The 21,033-nt window shown below is 41.4% G+C and overlaps 1 protein-coding gene across 2 annotated transcripts in view; it reads right to left on the bottom strand.

The window, feature by feature from the left end:
• Positions 1-20,641, bottom strand: part of FDFT1 (farnesyl-diphosphate farnesyltransferase 1) — a 40,690-nt gene extending 20,049 nt beyond the window's left edge. The window contains exons 1-4 of one of the 2 annotated variants that reach the window (XM_004707645.2): positions 20,449-20,641; positions 8,821-8,918; positions 6,968-7,151; positions 1,677-1,805 (exon numbers count right to left, since the gene is read on the bottom strand). In XM_004707645.2, coding sequence (XP_004707702.1) covers positions 1,677-1,805; positions 6,968-7,151; positions 8,821-8,918; positions 20,449-20,547 — 510 coding nt within the window. In that variant the 5' untranslated portion in view covers positions 20,548-20,641. Of the gene's footprint in view, positions 1-1,676; positions 1,806-6,967; positions 7,152-8,820; positions 9,237-20,448 lie in introns of those variants that run through there. The other variant, XM_004707644.2, reaches the window with a different exon arrangement.
• Between the last annotated feature and the right edge of the window lie 392 nt (positions 20,642-21,033).

Below are 21,033 nucleotides of genomic sequence, written 5' to 3' on the forward strand. Positions count from 1 at the left end.
AGCTAATTTAAAAAAAAAAAAAAAAATTTGTTTCTTCTGGCCACCTGAACTAACAAAATCACATATATTGGAAGCTGGAGAACACAACTTTAAAACCAATAGTCTGGATCAACTTTCCTAAAACTGCCTCTCTCTTGCTTAACAGATATTATAAATCCAATTCTTAATCTCTGACTGAAACATGTTCTACATGAGAAAAAACAGGCAGAAAATATAGATAGTCTGAAACTGGCAGAGAAATTAGCTGTAAGCAGCTACCAAAAAATCTAAGAATTACTAGGATGGAAAAACATAAGTATATCCATGTTAAATGTATTTTATTAAGATAATAATTCCTTGGGTAGAAATACTCTTAGAAGGGAGACATTTGTTATTCATTTTCAGTCAAAGTTTAAGGGGGAAAAAATCGTTCATTATACTTGATTGTATATACTCAGAACTTCACTTAACAGCCTACTATAATCTGATTCTTCCTTCTAGAAGGAAAGCAGGTAGGGCACTAGAGGGGCTCACGCCACAGCATGAGGATGCTCTGAGCTGTCTTACAGGAACTCTCGGCCAGGGCAGGACTGCCATTTAGGGTTTCCTAAGCCAATGGTTCTCAACCTGTGGGTCTCTACCCCTTTGGGGGTTGAATGACCCTTTCACAGTGGTCGGCCGATTCATAACAGTAGCAAAATTACAGTTATGAAGTAGCAACAAAAACAATTTTATGGTTGGGGGTCACCACACATGAACTGTATTAAAGTGTCGCGGCATTAGGAGGTTGAGAACCACTGCTATAAGCAAATAGAAAGCCTCATCCTTCTCCTGAGGAGATTTCGAACTGCTGACCTTGCGATTAGCAGCCCAATGCATAACCCTGATGCCACAAGGGATCCTTTTAAGAAACTACAGTATAGTGTAAACATAACTCTTTGTTGTTAGATAACGTTTATGATATTTGTGAAAGACAAGCATTACTGGTGCTTGTAAATAAACGAAAAGGTGGACTGGGTTGGGTTTCTTATTTGTAAAGAGAATCTGAGTCAGCTTGGCTTGCAGAAAGTTTACTAGAGAATCAATACATCATGGAACTCACTGTGAATGAGTCCTAATTGTACCCTACAGTAGAGGGGAGAGCTGCCCCGGTGTGTTACTGAGACTTGAACTTTTCTTTTCTTTTTTTAAACTTTCATATGCACTGAGAAACCAAAAAATGGGTATGGCTTGTTTACTTCATTGGTCTAGAACTGAACCCACATACCTCCACAGCATGGCTATTCCTGGTAATAGGAAACAATCCCTCTCCCGGCCCACCCCCCACCCCCCACACACATATTTTAATGTCTGAAAACTAGAAGAATTGTTATAGCACATTATTTGGTCATTTACCTACAATTTCACAGCAAGTCAGAGATTATTATCTTAAGCTTAGTATCTGTCTACCAAGCTTTTGTCTACCATAGATTAATTTAATGGTAAATTCATGATCGTTTCATCAGTAGAGTATTATTAAACAGTAAGTCACTATCTTAGGTGCTTACAATGAAACACTCAACCTAAACAAATCAGTTGTAAAACCAAAAGGCCTGGAACGAATGGACTTTACTCCTCATTCTGAATTTCACAATGCGCACTATTAGCTCTACCTTACGAACCGCACATTGAAACGGCTGTAGTACTGAGGCACTCACCTTGTCCCACTCCTGTACAGAGGTGATGTGCTTTTCCAAAAACTCTGCCATCCCAAATCCCATCTTCCGGCAAATGTCAGCAATCACTGTTTGATATTTCTCAGCCAGATTTCTAAACTCAAGAGAGATCTGAAACAGAATCATTCAATATAGACTTAGACTGTGGTGATTTAACACAGTGCCTATGGGGCACAAAGCAAAACTATGGTAGAACTCATTAATTAGGCTTTCCAAATGGTTCATCTAGAAGCCTACAATCTAAGTTATGCTAAATGCCATGTTTTAATATGAAAGGCAACAACTTTTCTTAATATTAAAATAGAAGGACCTACATAATTATAAAATTGCTAGTCTCAAAAGAAAGTTCAAAGTCTCACTATATACTCATTTTCCCAATACATGATAAATGGATCAAGCTGGGCAAAAATTTTAGAATGCCTCATTTCAGATAAACCTCAGGACAGCAAAATATTATTCCCACAATATTTACTGTCACTTCCTGTGTAACAGGCAATGTTCTAGGCACTGCCCTTGTAGGCAACTTAGACAAGGGTCAAAAGAACTACTAGAAAAATCAGAGAAACCTTTATCAAACAAACAAAAATGTAAAGCAACTCTTCTTCAACATACCCTCCATCTAGACTCTGAATGCAGTGTCCTCGCTGCTCTCCGCTTCCCTGAAGACTTCTGCACTCTATTTATACCCTGTCCAAGTGGCAGTTGGGGCATCCTCAAGGGATGCAAACTGTATTCTTTTTAAATGTTCTTTGAGTTTTAGGGGGGAAAAGAAGTCTAAAGGGTACACTCAGGCTGAAGGGTGATTAGGCTGTGGTTTCTCAACCCAATTCTCCGAGGTCAGTCCCGAAGACTGAGTTGGAGCATTGCCATGATGTGGGGAATAAGCCTCCTGGCTGTTTTCTCCCCAATGTAGTTTTCACATTTCTTAAAACACCTTTATAAGGTCTCATGACAGTTCTGCGTCCAATGAGAAAAATTCATTAATACTACCCCCTTGGAATTCCAAAAACAGTCACCATAACTTTCTGAGCTGCCCTCTCTGCCTGGGTTGAACTGACCCAGCACATACCCTTAGACACCTGTCTTAATTGGATCTTCTTTTTGAAGGCACAAGGTGTCTCACAAGGAGACTAAGTCAGTGTATTACTGAGAAAACTTGTCTGGCACCACCCACTGATAGCACACATGATTTAGCATGTTTTATTTGGAACACAACTGTGCTTTGAGCTGGAACCCTAGTAGCAATACTTTCTGACGTACTCCTGCATTCTACTGACATCAGCAAATCATTTTTGTCACCAGTTCCCAAATGTGTATCACAAAGACAGTGTCTCCTCCAAGACAGACTGCACTTTTAATTTCTTTCACAACTCAACACAACCTAAACTGTAATGCAGAAAAGTGACTTTCCTGGGCCTTTTTTCCCTTTCAGTTTATTGCTACTGTGCTACTGCACAAATATCTCAAGTTCAAACATGTGTTTACAGGTTAGCAAAATACAACATAAAAACATCATGCAACCTCAAATAGAATGCTATTAAAGCAGTAATGGAACCAAGACACAATACTAAAAACAGTGAGGAGAGTGTTAAAAAGCCAATGTGAAAATTTATTTGGCCTTTGCTTATGGAAAGGTTAGAAAAACATTCTCTGGAGAAAGCCTATATTTAAGGACCGGAGGAAAAGCAAGTTCACTGCAGAGTCCACAGGGATTCAGAAGCCTGCCAATCTTTAGGGTTGGAACTAACTAACCCAGTGGTAACTATTCAAACCCAAAATTAGTTTGTTGGATTGAAAGAAACTTGGAAATTGTCCTAGACCCCATTCCTTCAAAGATCCAATTAAAAGATCCAATTGGAGGGGGGAAGTGGGGAGATGGTGGTACAGTTAGACTCTCAAAAAACAAATGTTCCAAAATAAACTCTTTCATTTCTGCAGTGAACTATCCCCTTTAACAATGTTAAAGGGTATGTATAAGATTATGCAACATACTAAAAAATGTCTTTAATATGCAAAAAAAGAGTGACGGAAAAGGGGATACAAGCTCTTCTGAGTCCTTTTCTGGCTTCAGCCACACCCTCCTAGCATCCCTTGTAATTCTGTTCTACGACAGATTTCTAGGTAGATCACTTTCTGGTTGGTGATTTCAACAACTTGAAGGCAGGCTACCTTAAGGAGCACACTAGGAGAATGAAGAAAAGCCACAGACCGGGTAGTGGAAAGAGTATGATGTCACTTGCATGGTTTTATGAAGTAAAATTCGCTTTCCTATAAACCTTGGCAGTATTGTGTTCAAATCATTGGGAGATTCCATTTTTACTTATACTTAAAATGGGTTTTGTTTTATTGCTTTTATTTCAATTTTTTAACACGTTTTAAACAGCAAAAATATACCAAAGATTAAGTACAACATTTTAGGAGCAGGTTCTCTGGATTTGAGTGCAGGTTCACCACTTACTGGGTGGCCTTAGACAAGATACTTAATCTCTCTGTGCCTATTTCCTCCTGTACACAAAGTTGTGGATAATACTAGCCTGCCACATACTGAGTTTGTCTGTTAAAACCACATTATAAATAAAACAAAATAAGCAATAAATTAATGTGAGACAGCTAAAACCTCTGCCATATTTTTGATAGTGACGGATTCATAATAAATTATTATATAAATGCTTTCTATTGTTGATCTGATAATTTTAAAATAACCCTGGTGTTGTATTCTTAAACCATGTTTTAAAGACAGGCCTAGTTTTCCAATAGTACCAGGTACATAGAAGAAGATACACTCTTAACTCACAATATGCAATGAAATTTCTAGACTATATGTCTTTAAATGGTACCAACTAATGGTAACTCAAGCATATAAGCACCAGGTTCATTCTCAATGTGCAGACTTAACTGCTCAAGGTGTAGTTCAGTTGGCTAGTAAACTGTGATTAGGCTTGTCCCTAGGTTCTGTGGGGGCTAGAGCCAGCTTACAAAGGCTCACATAGGACCAAAAAAACCCCCAAACTCATCAAGTCCATTCTGACTCATATTGGGTTTTCTAGAATGTAAATATTTACAGGAGCAGACAGCCTCATCTTTCAACTCCAGACTGGCTAGTAGGTTTTCACTGCCACTTTTTAGATCACAGCACAATACCTAGCTCCGGTGTCCCCAGGATTCCTTCCACATTATCATTATATCTATAATAATAATAATAATCAAGCAAGATAACAATCTTGAATATTTCAGTTGAGTTTTGTTGCAAAGTGCAACAGGGCCAAGAATACTGATACCCAGCTCCCAAGCTTACCATCCTTCCCTTGCTGCTCTGATCAGCACTGGCAGGGGAATCTCACACGCATGTGTGGGCACCTTTGGGTCCAACACTTTATGCATACCCTCATAAACTAAATGTTGTTCTAAGATCTTTACTGTACAAATGTATTTAATCTTTCCAACTCCAATTTTGTAAATGAGGAAACTGAGGCACAAAGAAGCTCAGTAACTTGTCCAGGATCCACAACTTTATTTAAGTGGCAGAGAATCATTTTATCTCTCTCTTCATCCCAACAGCTAAAAAAATTCCTTGCTCCCCACCAGTCACCTCCTCTTGTCCAGGAATATCATGCCATCAGACTCAGGGTACTCGTGACCCTGGCAGTCTTTAGGTCGGTTGATTATATAAGCAGCAGGTTATCAGCTAGTCTGACAATCACTTACAACACTGAGAATTTGAACACATCTTTCCACAGGAACAAGCATCCAAAAAAACATATAGCAATGCTACTAACACTATGAAAACATCTGATCCTCACAGCAATTCCATAAGGTTGTTGTTACTAGGCGACATCAAGTCAGTTCCAACCCACAGTAACTCTGTGCACCAAACACTGCCTGGTCCTGCGTCATCCCCACAACTGTTCCTAGGCTTGAGCCCATTGTTGCAGCCATGGTGTGAACCCATCTCCTTGAGGCCTTCCTTCCCTTCTCTATCCCTCTATACCAAACATGATGTTCTTCTCCAGGGACTGATCTCTCCTGACATGTCCAATGTAAGATGAAGTCTTGTCAACCTTGCCTCTAAGGTAAGGAACACTCTAAGTCATATTTCTTAAAAACAGATTTGCCTTTTTAGCAGTCCATGGTACTTTCAATGCTCTTCTTCACCACAATTCAGATGCATCAATTCTTCCATCTTCCTTATTCAATATCCAACTTTCATATGTATATGAGGCAATTTAAAATGCCATGGCTTGACTCAAAATACCTTAATCTTCAAAGTAACATCCTTGCTTTTTTCAACACTCTAAGAGATCCTGTACAGCAGAACTACCCAATGTGTTGATCTCTTGACTGCTGCTCCCATGAGCATTGATTGTGGATCCAAGCAAGATGAAATCCTTGACAACTTCAACCTTTTCTCCATTTACCATGATGTTACCTATTGGGCCAATGGTGAGGATTTTGGTCTTCCTTACATAGAACTGCAACCCATACTGAAAGCTAGTCTTGATATTCATCAACAAGTGTGCTTTAAGTCCTCCTCACATTCAGCAAACAAGATTGTGTAATCTGAATAATGAAGATTGTTAATAATCCTTCCTCCAATCTTTAAGTCACATTCTTCTTCATATAATACAGCTTCTCTGATAATTTTTTTCAGCATAAAGATTGGATAAGTATGGATCCATCTGTTATCAGCAATGATATCCCTTGTTCCATGTCCTCTTCTGAACCAGTGTGAACCTGCAATATACTGCTGCAACCATTATTGGATGATCTTCTTCAGTAAAATTTTACTGGCATGTTAAGTCACCTTTTCCTGGAATGAGTACAAATATGAATCTCTTCCAGTCAGTTTGCCAAGTACCTGTCTTCCAAATTTCCTGATATAGACCAGTGTGTACTTCTTTCTAGTGCTTCATAGACTTCTTGGAATAATTCTGTATTTCAAGGGATTTCACTGCTTCAGTTTTCTCATCTATAAAATAGCAGGAAAAATAGTACCTATCTTATAGGAATTCTGTGAGGATCAAATGAGTTACTAAGGGTGAAGCTCTGAAAACAGTGTTAGCTACAACTATTTATACTGTTGATTTCTCAGAATTTCGATGCTTCTTCCGGTGGGAAAATATGTACAAATGAACAAGTGGGAGAGCTGGGATTCTAACCTGAGTAAAGTGACTTCAGAATCAGCCTACCAGGACTCTTAACACCAGAAGCTGCCTCAGACTGTTTACTTATTTAAACAGTATCCTATCTACAGAGGAACTTTTAAATTCTGCTACCGTTGGAAAATCCTCGAGCACTTGTCGATGCTTCTCCTTGCTCTCCATGAAGCGCCAGTCTGGATCATAAAGGAAAGTGTGAAAATTGTGTAGCAATGGGACCTTTTTTTCCATACTAATAGACATGTCATCTTCAACGGTGTCCAGAGCTCTGAGAACCAAATAAAATATGCATATTGCATGGCTGTAAAGAAAAGGAAAAAAAAAAAGAATAAAGCACTACAAATAAATTAGAACAATTACCCTAACATAATTATTTTCATGATGACACTTAATTTTTGCCAAGTCATTTTTCTAAAATCTCCTATACCTTTATAGAACTATGACATGCCACCCAAAGCATGGAGGTAATGCAAAATTCTGAAGAAATTTTAAATCAAATATGCAGTGAACCCTCGCCACTTCGCGCTTCGACTTCCGCGGCTTCACTCTATCGCGGTTTTTGCGTAACAGCGCATGCTCTGTCATTACTGCCACTGATTGGCTCATACTGTACATGCTTGATGCCATAAATAATATAATAAATAATAAATGATAATTGTAACATCCAAAATGTTTTACTGTATTTTCCCTTTTTCGTTTAATAAATTGGGTAATACGAGTGTAATGGTGACTAAAGGGTGTTTTTTCATGTTCTCTATGCTCTAACTACGAAAATATTTGATTTACAAATAAGGAATCCTACTTCGCGGAATTTCATTTATCACGGTAGGGTCTAGAACCGATTAACCGCGATAAACGAGGGTTCACTATATAGTCTTTACAGTTAAAAATGGCTTTGATTTCTCTGCCATCGAGTCAATTCTGCTCATAGTGACCCCATAGGACAGCATAGAGCTGCCCCTGTAAGTTTCCTGTAAAGAGTTACAAAGCAACTGGTGGTTTCGAACTACCGACGCTGTAGTTAGCAGTCCAACTTATGACCCACTACATCACCAGGGCACCTTACAAAATCTATTAACCATTTTCAAGCTCATCATTATGATACAGGTTAATATTAACACATAGTCACTAAGCTTCAGAGAAGCTAACCCATTAAAACTAATATGTTCTGTTCAACAGAGCATGTGTTCTCAAAAAGTGAATTGTGTTTTAAGTTAGCAAGCCACCAAATGTCCATCCACTCACTATACTTTTTATTAAGCTAGTAAAAACAAATAGAATAAATTATATGAGGTCACTGCATATGGCAATTTCCTAATAATTTCCACTATTATTAAAATATCCTGTTAATCTACCTAGTATTTCCACTGCACTTGCCAAGGCTGTTGCTTTCCTTACTTAGAAGGAAGTAAAATTCTACGGTTTATTTATATAAAGCAAACACCTAACAGCTGGACATCACTTACCTAGTAGAATGGGTTACATTAATGGAGAACAGCGGTACAAAACAACTGACCACATGCTTAGCGTGAACTACTTTTTGCAGATGTCAAGGGTCAAATAACTGTAACTACCATCATGTATGTAGGCATTAGTGTGCGTGTGTCATCTGCAGAAAGCTTTGGAAAAATTAACCCACTAATGGAAAAATGCAAAGGAGCTTAAGGGAAGTCAGGAAACGCAAGAGGCCTGTCCAGCTGCCAGGATTTAAAAAAGGTCGCCACCCCTCCCCGCCCCCAACTCGTTGCCTGCAGGGGCACTATTCGGCCGGCAAGGTGCCTGCAAGGGCAGGCTAAAAGTAAACTGCGTGGGCGTTGCAACCCCAAACAGTCCCTTCACTCGGGGGGGCACTGTTTGGGCCGATTCACCAGCAAGGAGGGAAGGAGGAAGCCACACTCCCTGCGGCTTTCAAAAAGTCGTGCCCTTCCCTCTCGTCGACCGACGGCCCGCGCGCAGCGTCTGCCACTCACCGCATTTCCCCGTCCAGGCCCTGGATTACCAAAGCGAAACTCCGACTGGTCTCATTCAGATACTTGTAACACGTCTTCAAGCTGCTCCTCAGCGAGTCCTGCGGGCATAGCAGACACACCGCGACGGCAGACGCTGAGGGGCTGGAATGGGAGGACAGACGCCTCACGGTGGTCGGGCTCCAGAGCCGGCCACAGGCGCCCTCGCCCCACGGCCGGTCCTTGGAGGGCCAGGCGCAGGGCGGGAAGGGACTGCCCCGCGGGGGAGACGCCGGGCCCGCGCCCCGGGGCGCCGCGGCAGGGCTCAGAGCTAAAGTCCGCTTGAAAAGGACCATGGCCTTGGTGCTGCAGGTAGCTGCCGCCATGGGAAAAGCGGTTAAAGCGGCAAGTTTTCCCTCCAGCAGAGCAGGGACGCGACCACCCAGGGTGGGGCCGAGGCAGGTTCAGGTTCTCACCCCGCGTAAACACACACGCGGCCAGACCCGCCCCACGGCCCCGCCTGCGCACGTGGAAGGCCACCCGCCCGCCAGCCCGGCTCCGCCCCACAGCGGCACCCCTGCCCCGCGCCCCGCCCACCTCGGCGCCCAAACGCACAGGCTACTGAAAGCTCGCAGCCTAGATAACTCACTAGTCTACATAAATAAAGCTGCTACCCGCGCCCTCCCTCAGAACCTCTGTTATCCTCTTGAATGATAGCTTGCTGTATTCCTTTTAAGATTTCTTCTTGGGTTTCCCTTTAAAGTTAAAGTGGAGTGTAACAAGCTGTTTGCTGAACTTTACTCTGAATCAATTTGAGGCCAGTGCGAAGGAAAATAAGGAAATGTTACGAAACGAAATGTGTGTAAATTGTTGAATTAAAAAAATTGTTTAATAAAAAAAACTTGCATTAGCCTAAAAAAAAAGCCTTATTTTCAATGCACTTATTATCACAAAGAATTGCTGACTCCTTTTAAGAAAGAAAAAGGCAAGATGTAAAATACCAGGCAGATTCCAAAGTGGAGACTTGAAATTCAACGATAAAGGTATTTTCCTACAAATCTTTTGAAACCCCCTCATATTTACAATAGGGGCAATTTTTTTTTAATGGAATATGCTGGTTGGAAATCCCAATCATTTCAGAATACTAACAATGATACTAATACTAATAATGGTAATCAATCATTATTGATATTTACTGAGCACCTTATATATGTAAAATCATTTGCAGTGTCTGGTGAGTGAAAAGACTCAGCAAGGATTTTATGAATATAGTCGGCCTCCAAAAACCAAACTCCAAACTGACTGCCATCGAGTTCCTCTCAAGATACAACATGGAGACTTCGCAGACTATCCGTGGATCACAATTATTCCTCCCTGCCCTGCCAACGTTTTTAACCCACGGCTACAAATTGTGGTTTCCTGGATGATGTCTAATCATGAGTTTCAAAAGTTGCCAAGGGGCAAACAACCACTCATTCTCTCAGCACTGCGATAATCTTCAAAAGCACTGCCCATCCATTCTTTCCAGCACCACTTCCACTCTTACAGGTAGCAATGCAAAGAAAAAAATCTTCCCCATCATTTTCTACCCTGTAATCTATCTGGCTTCAGTATTTCCACCTTATAACAATGATCCCCGGCCCCCAATTGCCAAGAAGAATGCAGGAAGAGGCAACAATAAGCACACTATGGAAGACAATGCTGGAAGATATAATTATTACACACACTATGGAAAACATGAAAAAAATTTCCACTGCTTTATTTCCATAAGCCGGCTTACTGCTGTCTCTCCCTAAGGACAGCTAAGATTTTCTCCTGCTGTCTGAGATGTAATACACTCCTCCCAAGGAAATCTCAAGTGAGTAAAACCAGAAAGAAGGGCATTTAGATAAAGGACGTGCAATGGTTTGAAGCTCAAAGATGGAACTTCGGCCCCAAGCTGAAACCCATTTCCACAATAGCTACCAAACCCCCTTCCCTTCAGTTGCCCTCCCTTACTGCCATTGAGTTGATGCTGACCCACAGTCACCCTATAGACAGGGTAGAACTGCCCCTGTGGGTTTCCAAGACTGTTACTATTTATGAGACGAGAAAGCCTCATCTTTATTTCCTGGAGCGGCTGGTGGTTTACTGGAGTGGCTCCCTGGTTGCTCACCTTGCTGGTTAGCAACACAAAGTGTAAACCTTCACACGGCCAGAGCTCCTACTCAGCTATCTTAGACCTAAACGAAACAAAATAAGTCTTTGAACAGGAAGGGACCAGGAAAAAAACTTATATATATTTTAACTACCATTTAAAATATATATATACTAAATGCCAGGCACAATATATTCTTGATCTTAAATCCTTATGAATGTTGTGTACAACTATTGGTCACCTTCCATCAGCAACCAAAAAAATGAAAGGAAAGAAAGTCAAAGGTGCAAGAAGTAGTCAGAGGACTAATGGGCCACCCAAACACCCGCCTCCATGATCCTGAGACCAGAAGAGCAAGATGGAATCCAGCTCCCACAGCTGGCAGCACTAAAAGGGAACTCAAAAATCACCAAAAATAGGCTTAACTCCCTTAGACCCTTTTCAGGCCCAGAAGTGAATTCATTCCAATGGCTCAACTTTCAGTCAAAGGATAAACGGACTTATAAAGTGCACAAAAACACCTGGGAAGGTATGAACTCCTTAGAACAATCAATCATATGAAATCAAAGGGCAGCATCTAGAGTATATGATTCTATACACACAAAATCCCAAGGACTCAGCAAGAAAATTATTGGTGCTAATTGAAAAATTGAACCAAGAAGGCAGGATACAAGATCAACATACAATATATACTATATGTATATAAATACACACACATACATATCAGTCAATTCCTTTACACTAATAAAGAAGTCTGAAAAGATTATCAATTATTACAGCCCCCCCCCAGAAGATGAAGTATGTAGGAGTAAAGCTAGCCAGAGAGACAAGACTTATACAAAGAAAACTATAAAATACTACTGTTAAGAAACCAAAAGAGGTCTATGTGAATGGAAGAATAAACAACTTATGAGTAAGAAGCCTTAACATTGTGCCCAAAGCAATCTACAGACAATACAATCCTGATCTAGATTCCAACCTCATTTTTTAAAGATAGAAACAGTAATCACCAACTTTATATGGAAAGGAAAAAGATTCCGGATTAGCAAAGCACTACTACAGAAGAATCAAGGTCCCTCCTCTCTTACTGCTCAAAACCAATACACCGGGGCAAGGTAGTCTAAACAGCCTGGTGTTGGTGTGATGACAGGCATATAGACCCATGGAAGAAAATTGAGAACCCAGATTTAAATCCATCCACCTGTGGACAGCTGATCCTTGACAGTGGACCAAAACACATTCCCTAAGGAAGAAATCGTCTTTTTAATGGTGCTGGCAAAACTGAATGCCCAGTTTGAGAAGAAAGAAACAGGTCCCGTTATCTTATACCATATACAACGATGAACTCAACATGGATCAGAGGCCTACTTGTAAAACCTAAGCCATAAGAGGATTGTCAATGAAAAAATAGAGACAAGTTTAGGATCCCTGAAAGCATGGAATAAATTTGCTAGCAAACATTACCGAGAACACAAGAACAGCAAAAGACAAACCAGATGACTGGGTCTTCCTAAAAATTTGACACTATGTGCATTAAAATATTTCACCAAGAGAAAAACAGAACCCACAGACTAGGAGGGAAAAAAATTGGGCAATGAACTATCATACAGTGGACTCATCTCAAAACCTTTTAGAAAAACTTTTAGAACACCGAACAAGAAAAAGACAACCCGATTTTAAAATACATAGAGGACAAAGACAGTACCAAAGAAGACAGTCAGATGGCCAGCAAACATAAGAAATGCTCCACGTTATTAGTCATGCAAGATAAATCAAAACAGCATTGGGTTTTCACCTCACCCAAGCACTAATAGCAAAGATTGAGAAAATTAAAAATATGGGGAGCTGATAGTAAGTTCAAGAAGAGAATGTTTTAAAAGTGGTTGTGGTAGCAATTGCACTATACTGCTTGATGTGATAGAACTATGGAATGATAAGATATCTATATTAGCTCCCAATACAATGGTTTTGGGGAAAAAAATAACAAACACTGATGATGATGTAGATTGGAAACCTCATATACTGCTAGTAGAACTGTAAAATGGTACAACCTCTTGGAAAACAGTATGGCCCTCCCTCAAAAGTACGACATAAAAATACCATATGGCCCAACGACCCCTTCTAATTGGTACATATCCCACAGAAATAAGAGCCATGGCACAAATTTAAGCACACCTATGTTCATTGCAGTGCTGCCCACAGCAGCCAAAAGATGGAAGTCACCTAAATAAGTGGCCAGCAATGAAGGAATAAATAAGCGATGTTCAGAAGGGTCTTAGGAAAGGAGAAATGGAAACAGGAAATACAGGGTGGAAGTGGAATAAGTGTTACATTGAAGGAATTGCAAAGAATGCGATGAAACAAAATGTATATGAACTGTTGAATGTAAAATGATGATCTGCTCTGTATGTAAACTCTCACCAAATTCATAATAAAAAGTAAAAATAAATGGGGGTGGGTGGGCAGCATTTACCCAGGATAAAGCTCAGAAGGCAGGGAGATAAGAAAAAAGGACAAAAGCAGAAGGGAAGCTGGGGGAAGAGGTGGGAATAGAGCTGTTGCGTTTTAGAGTGTGAACAATGGCACAATGTATGCAGGAATTTTTGAAAGAAAAGCAATCTGCCCTGTAAAGCTCCCGCCTAATTAAATCATAGTAAAAAGTTTGGTTTTGGAATCCTCGGGTTAAGTGCTCAGTTGCTGCCCCAAATGTTGATGGTTCAACCCCACCCTGATGCTCCTTAGAAAAAGACCTGGTGATCTGCTACAGGAATGGTTGTCATTCTTGTTAGTTGCCACTGAGTCCAAAAAGCACACTGCCATTGAGTCATTCTGATACACAGTGACCCTATATAGTGTTCCCGAGGCTTTACGGGAACAGATAACCTCATCTTTCTCCCTGGGAGTGGCTGGGGAGTTTGAACTATTGACCTTGAGGTCCCCCATCTAATGCCTATCGGACAGTGCCACCAAGGCTCCCAGAGTGTGGCAGCGTTCAGAATTTTTAGTGTTTCAGAAAGGTAATAAAATGTACATACAGAGCTGTATGACACCCCCCCACCAATAACATAATTTTAAAATAAATAAACCGTAAGTTTGGTGTTCAAGTCTACCCAGGACCTACTTTCATTAAGATTCCAGCCACTGGGGAAGAAATGGACAACAAGCCAAGTCAGTATAGCAATAGCATTTTATAATCAATGATGATTAGCACTTGCTTAGTCTGATTCTCAGTAGTCCCCTCATTCAGCTGCCAACTTAATGGTCCAAAACTATTGCTTTCATTGTGTCATATCTCTTGCTTTTAACTATCTCTACGGAATCTAGCTAAGCATTTGGACTCTATTAACAAAAGTGTCCACTGCCTACCATCACCCCACACCTACCTACCCAGCTTCATAGCGTTAACCTACATTCTTCAATTCCAGTCAGGTTGGTTTCTACACACAATGCATGTTCAATCTTAGCCACATGATTTGGCTCACACTGGAATTTCCCTATTAACTACCATTCTGGTTCCTATACCTTACAAAACATTTCTGTCATGTTTTCTAATTGCTTCCTCTAAAATATTTCTGCTTGGGGTGGGAGGGTAAAAAGAGGAGCTGATACCAAGGGTTCAAATACAAAGTAAATGTTTAGAAAATAATGATGGCAACATATGTACAAATATGCTTGATACAATTGATGTATGGATTGTTATAAGAATCCCAAGAGCCCCAAATAAAATGATATTTTAATAAACATTAAATAAAATAAGTGATAATAAAATATTTCTACTTCACTAAAACTGTAACAATCACAAACAAATATAGATAACAGTGTGAAGGACAGGAATTCCCGAACACTTCACTGTGCTCATACAGAACTTGTACATAGACCAATAGGTAGTAATTTGAACAGAACAAGGAGCTACTTCATGGTTTAAAATCAGGAAAGGTGCATATCAGGGCTGTATCCTCTCATCATGTTATTCAATTTGTGTGTAAAAAAAGCTGAGTAATCTGGGCTCTAGGAAGAACAGTGCAGCATGAGGATTGGAGGAAGGGCTCATATTAACAATCTGTAGTGTGCAGATGACACCACCTTGTTTGCTGAAAAGGAAGATAACTTGAGGCACTTGCTGATGACGATCAAAGATTGAAATAGTTAAGGATACCTGGATCCATCACTAATATTCAAGGAACCAGTAGTTAAGAAGTCAAATTCCCAAATGAAGGCTGAGCATGATAGTGGGACAAGAGGAAAGTAAAAGGAAATTGAGGAAAGAACTAGGAGACAAAGGTTATTTATAGAGGTCTAAATACAGGCATGTACACATGTAAAGAGATTTATATAGGATGGCAACAAATGTGCTTGACAAAATGAATGGATGTATGGATTGTAATAAGAGTTGTATGAGCCCCCAATAAATAATTTTAAGAAAATAAATAAACACATGCATATACATATGTAAATATATTTATATATGATAGGGAAATAGATCTATGTATATATATATTCATAGGTTTAGTATTAAGGTAGCAGACAGACATCGGGTCTCTGCTCAGAACTCCCTCAATGTAAGAACACTTTGTTCTAATAATCTGGCATTTCATGATGCTCACCTTCCCAACATGGTTGCTGAAGACAAAATGGGTGCATAAGCAAATGTGGTGAGGAAAGCTGATGGTGGCCAGCTATCAAAAGATATAGCATCTGGGGTCTTAAAGGCTTGAAGGTAAACAAGCGGCCATCTAGCTCAGAAGCAACAAAGCCCACATGGAAGAAACACACCAGCCTGTGTGACTACGAGGTGCCGAAGGGATCAGTTATCAGGCATCAAAGAACAAAAATCATATCATTGTAAATGAGGGTGAGTGCAGAGTGGAGACCCAAAGCCCATCTGTAGGCAACTCAACATCCCCTTACTGAAGGGTCGCGGGGAGGAGATGAGCCAGTCAGGGTGCAGTGTAAAAATGATGAAACATACAACTTTCCTCTAGTTCCTAAATGATTCCTCCCCACCCACTATTATGATCCCTATTCTACCTTACATCTGGCTAGACTAGAGGATGTACACTGATACAGATAGGAACTGGAAACACAGGGAATCCAGGACAGATGACCCCTTCAGGACCAGTGGTGAGAGTGGCGATACCTGGAGGGTGGAAGGAAAGTGGGGTAGAAAGTAGGAACTGATTACAGGATCTACATAAAACCTCCTCCCTGGGGGATGGACAACAGAAACGTGAGTGAAGGGAAACATCGGACAGCGTAAGATATGACAAAATAATAATAATTTATAAATTATCAAGGGTTCATGGGGGAGGAGGGGAGGTGGGAGGGGGGAAATGAGGGAGCTGATATTAAGGGCTCAAGTAGAAAGCAAATGTTTTGAGAATGATGATGGCAACAAATGCACAAATGTGCTTGACACGATAGAAGGATGGATTGTGATAAGAATTCTAAGAGCCCCCAATAAAATGATTAAAAAAGAAAGTCAAATTATATTAGCATATTGGGCAAATCTGCTACTTAAGACCTCTTTAAGGGGCTCGCTGGCAAGCACGCCATTTTGAGAACTAAGGTGTGCTGCAGTATTTCAATCATTTCATATGCACATAAAAATTGGACAATAAATAAGGAAAACTAAAGAGCTGTTGCATTAGAATTATGGTGTTGGCAGAGAATACTGCATGCAATGGGTTGTCAAAAGAACCAACAATCGTATCCCACTTCTGACACTAAAAGAAAACAAACAAACAAACAAACACATATGACTTGAAGAAGAAAAGCCAGAACGTTCCTTGCACTCAATAGCATCTAATAATGACAAAACTTATGCTTTCCATCATCTCACGGGGTATCTGACTTTACAGGCCACACAGAACAGTTCTCCATTAGCCTGGGAAACTGTGTAGGGTAGGCAGTTTCCATTTTGTGTTGACCTTTCAAGAGAATGTTTGTTTCACTTTTATCTGAATCTGGATTTTATGGACTGAATTGTGCCCACCAAAATATGCAATGTCCCACTTAACCTATTCCTGTGATTGGGGAGACTTGGTAGCATAGTGGTTTACGAGCTGGGCTGCTAACTACAAGGAACAAGGTTCAACCCTGCTCGGTGGGAGAAAGATGAGGTTTTCTGCTCTTGTAAAGATTTACAGCTTCTGATGGTGCCCAGCTATTAAAAGATATAGTGAATGGGACCTTAAAGGCTTGGAGATAAGCACACCGGCCTGTGTGATCATGAGGTGTCATCAAGATCATGTATCAGGCATCAGAAGACCCCAAACAAATAATCATATCAATGTGAATGAGGAGGTCAGAATGGAGACCCAAAGTCCATCTGTAGACAATTGGACATCCCCTCACAGAAGGGTCACAAGGAAGGATGAGCCAGCCAGGATGCAGTATACAACTGCACAGATGAAGCATACAACATTCCTCTAGTTCTTTAATGATTCCTCCCCTCAACTATCATGACCCCAATTCTACCTTACAAATCCAGCTAGACTACAGCATGTACACTGGTACAGATAAGAGCTCTCGACACACAGAATCCAGGACAGATAAATCTCTCAGGAACAATAATTAAAGTAGGGATACCAAGAGGGTAGGGGGAATGTAGAGTAGAAAGGGGCAACCAATTGCCATGATTGACATATAACCCTCCCCTCCCAGGGTGAAGAACAACGAAAACATGGGTGAAAGGCGACAGTGGATGGTGTAAGATATGAAAATAATAATAATTTATAACTTATCAAGGATTCATGAAGGTGAGAGGGTGGGGGAGAAAGGAAGAGAAAAAGAAGCTGATACCAAGGGCTCAAGGAGAAAGAAAACGTTTTGAAAAGGATAATGGCAACATGTACAAATGTGCTTGACACAATGGATATATGGATTGTTATAAGAGCTGTAAGAGACCCCAGTGACATGATTAATATAGAGAGAGATGTACAGCCTCCGCAACCCAAAGGGGTAGTTCGACTCTTCCCTTTAGGGTCGCTGTGAGTCAACTTGATGCCATTGAGTTGAGTTTGGTATGTGTATGGTTATAATTCCATTTGGGGTTGGGTTAGGAGGCCTGGCAGTGCAGTGGGCTAAGTGCTGGGCTCCTAACTGAAAGGTCAGCAGTTCACACTGGCCAAGATACAAGAGATCTCCAAGAGAAAAAAAAAAAAAAGAGATCTCCAAGGAACTAAGTAGCAAAAGCTGAAGAGACAAGGACATTCCTCCAGAGCTGACAAGAGAAAGCCTTTCCCAAGAGCAGGCACTCTGGATTCAGACTCCTAGTCTCCTAAACGGAGAGAAAGTAAATTTGTTTGTAAAATCACTGACTCATGCAATTATGTTATTTCAGTTCAAGCAATACTACATAACTAAGAACTCTGCTTAATTTATCTTCACAGCACATTAACTACAGGTCAATAAAATGGGGCTAGGAGGGTTCGCTAGTTGCTGGACCTTAATTAATTCTCTTGTCCTTCTGTTACCCTCATCTATAAAATAGGGAAAATAAGAGCAGTTTCCTGATAAGGTTACTGCAAAGTTTCAATGGACTCTAGCTATTGAGTCCAGTTCAATTTAGTGGCTGTATAGGACACAGAACAGCCCCATAGGGTTTCCAAGGCATAGGGTTTCCTTATGGACGCAGACTACCACATCGTTCTACCACAGTGTGGCTGGTGGGTTCAAAGCACCAACCTTTTGATTATCAGCCAAGCAATTTAACCACTGCACCACCAGAGCTACATTCAATAACAGATGTCAGGTATTTAAGATCAAACTTGGTGTAGTGAAGAGGGTATTAAATGCTATCAGTATATGTCAACATCAACTCAACAGTGGTGGATTTGGGATTTTTATTATGACAACCTCTAACTAAAAGGCAAATATTTAGGTGTACAGCAGAGCATTATGATGGAAAAACAGGTTGCTGTGCAAATGGGATCAATGAAAACTCAAAAAAAAAAATCAATGCAAACTCAAGAGTGAGACAGGGGAAAAAAGGCTTTAATTGTACTTTCATTTCTCTGGGGGAAAAGGAAGTTGGCTCAACTATGGTAAAAATCTAGTATCTGTTTGATCTCAGAATATAGGGATAAAATGAACTTTGTTACTGTCAATAATTTGTTTGAAATATTGGTAATTAATTTTTTTAAGTGAAGAGTAATTCAAAACCATGTAATTAGATAAAATTTAGCATCCAGAAGACCCTTAAACATTCTGAAATGACTTCTCACTCCCTGCTATCAAGCCATTGCTGACTTACAGAGATCCCCGGTAGGTTTCTAAGACTGTAACTGTTTCCAGGAGCAGAAAGCCCACTCTCCAAAACATGCTGTATTACAAAACAAAAATTAGACTCTGTGTTTCCATAAGTAGATCAAAGGGTGAAAGTCACAGGAATATACATTTCAGCTCAGCATGTTAATATCTTCTAAAAACAGAACAGTCTGGAAATAGCCTAGGCGGTCTCCAGCAGTAAATTACCTGCCACTGGAGATGGTCAAAAGGAGAATGTACGACCAAAACTTGGGATTGCAAAATAGTGATTATTTGTTTAATATCACAGATCCTTATTAAGAATCTGTTCATAGTGGCCATCTGTGATCCTTAAAGAAAAATGCAAAAATGTACAATAAAAAACATTTACAAATAATTTCAGGGTGGGCCCAGCTAAGAAATCTTATTAAACATGCATTTATTGTACAAGACACAAGGAAAATGTGGAGCTGTACTTCCTTTATGGCATCTTTAAAAGGCTAATCCAGCCCTGAGTGATTTGTCCTTTCCGTGATTTTGTGTGTGTGTGTGTGGCATCTACTCTATTCTTCCACATTTGTGTAAATTTATCTTGTTTCCAAAGCTGTACGTTTCGCACCCCTGATCATTCTGATGAGGGACCCAGAAATCAATCCTTAAGAAACTGGGAGGGGATGGGCGATGCAACCCAAACTGGAGAGGCTTCATTGCATAACATTCCCACGCTAATATTGTACTATCTGTACAGTTCGTTAGGGCTATAAAACTCTGTGTTCTCTCCCACTTAATCAACCCAGGCCAAAACTAAAAACCCACTGCACCCCCTGTGCCATCCTCCTACCGCGGCCATTCAACTTGGACTTCTTGCCACCCTGCGGGACGGAAGAGACCTGCCCCCTAGGATTCCCAGGTTTGTCGTCTGCGGAGAAGCCGCCTGCCGCATCTCCCTCCAGCAAGCCATTTGCAAACAAATACAAGTAAACATCACTGCCCACTGAAAGAACCGTGTGTACAACACGGTAAGTATCTGAAGCCCAATGTCAGAGGGCAGAAACCCCGTAAGTGCCAGCTGCGGGGAAGGGCCGCGTCTCCCGCTGGTCGTGGGGGGACCAGACCGGTGTTCTGCGACCGAAAGCCGGGGAGGGGAGGGGAGGGGGCGCTGGGGAACTGCGATCCGCTCTCGGCGTCACTGAGGAGCCACCCCCCGCCCTACCCAGTCGCCTCTCGCCGCCTTCTGCCGCGGCGAGATGCAGGGATGCTCGGCCCACCTGGTCCATCTTCGGGATCACCTTCCGGCTGCCCCCCATCTGGAACCGCAGCAGGTTGTAGAACTCTTCGGGGCGTCCCAGGCACTTCACGAACTCCATCCTGGCCACTGGTGAGCGGTCGGTTCTGGCCTCGATATTCGCCTCTCCGGCACCTCAGGTACTATTCCGCCCAGAGTTCCGATGATAAAGGCGGAGGCGCACGGAGCTGGGCGGGGACGGAGGCGGGTCCAGTCCGGTCAAACTCCGCCCGCCTCCCGCCTACTTCAAACGGGCCTCCCGCACTCGCGCCTCAGCTCTCTGGCTTGTTGGTGGGCTGACGAGCGTGGATTGGTCAGTGACGCTCGCACCAGGAAGACTCCAGCCAATAGGAAGCGGGATAGACCTGGCGTGACAACCACATCCTAAAACCTAATTGGAGGATGTTAAAGAAGCCGGCGATCGGGATTGGCCCTCCTAATGAAATTGTGCCTTTATTATCTTCTCCCGGGGACTCGAGTTTGGCAACTGGAACCGGCTCTAGGGGAGCGAACTTGTGACTCCAGAGTACCATTGTGAGGCAAGCTTTTCTGAAACGCTCAAGGCTGC

This window comes from Echinops telfairi, unplaced genomic scaffold, assembly GCF_000313985.2.
Source record: "Echinops telfairi isolate 266 unplaced genomic scaffold, ASM31398v2 ScPeMD7_9;HRSCAF=40, whole genome shotgun sequence".
Taxonomy (NCBI): Eukaryota; Metazoa; Chordata; class Mammalia; order Afrosoricida; family Tenrecidae; genus Echinops; species Echinops telfairi.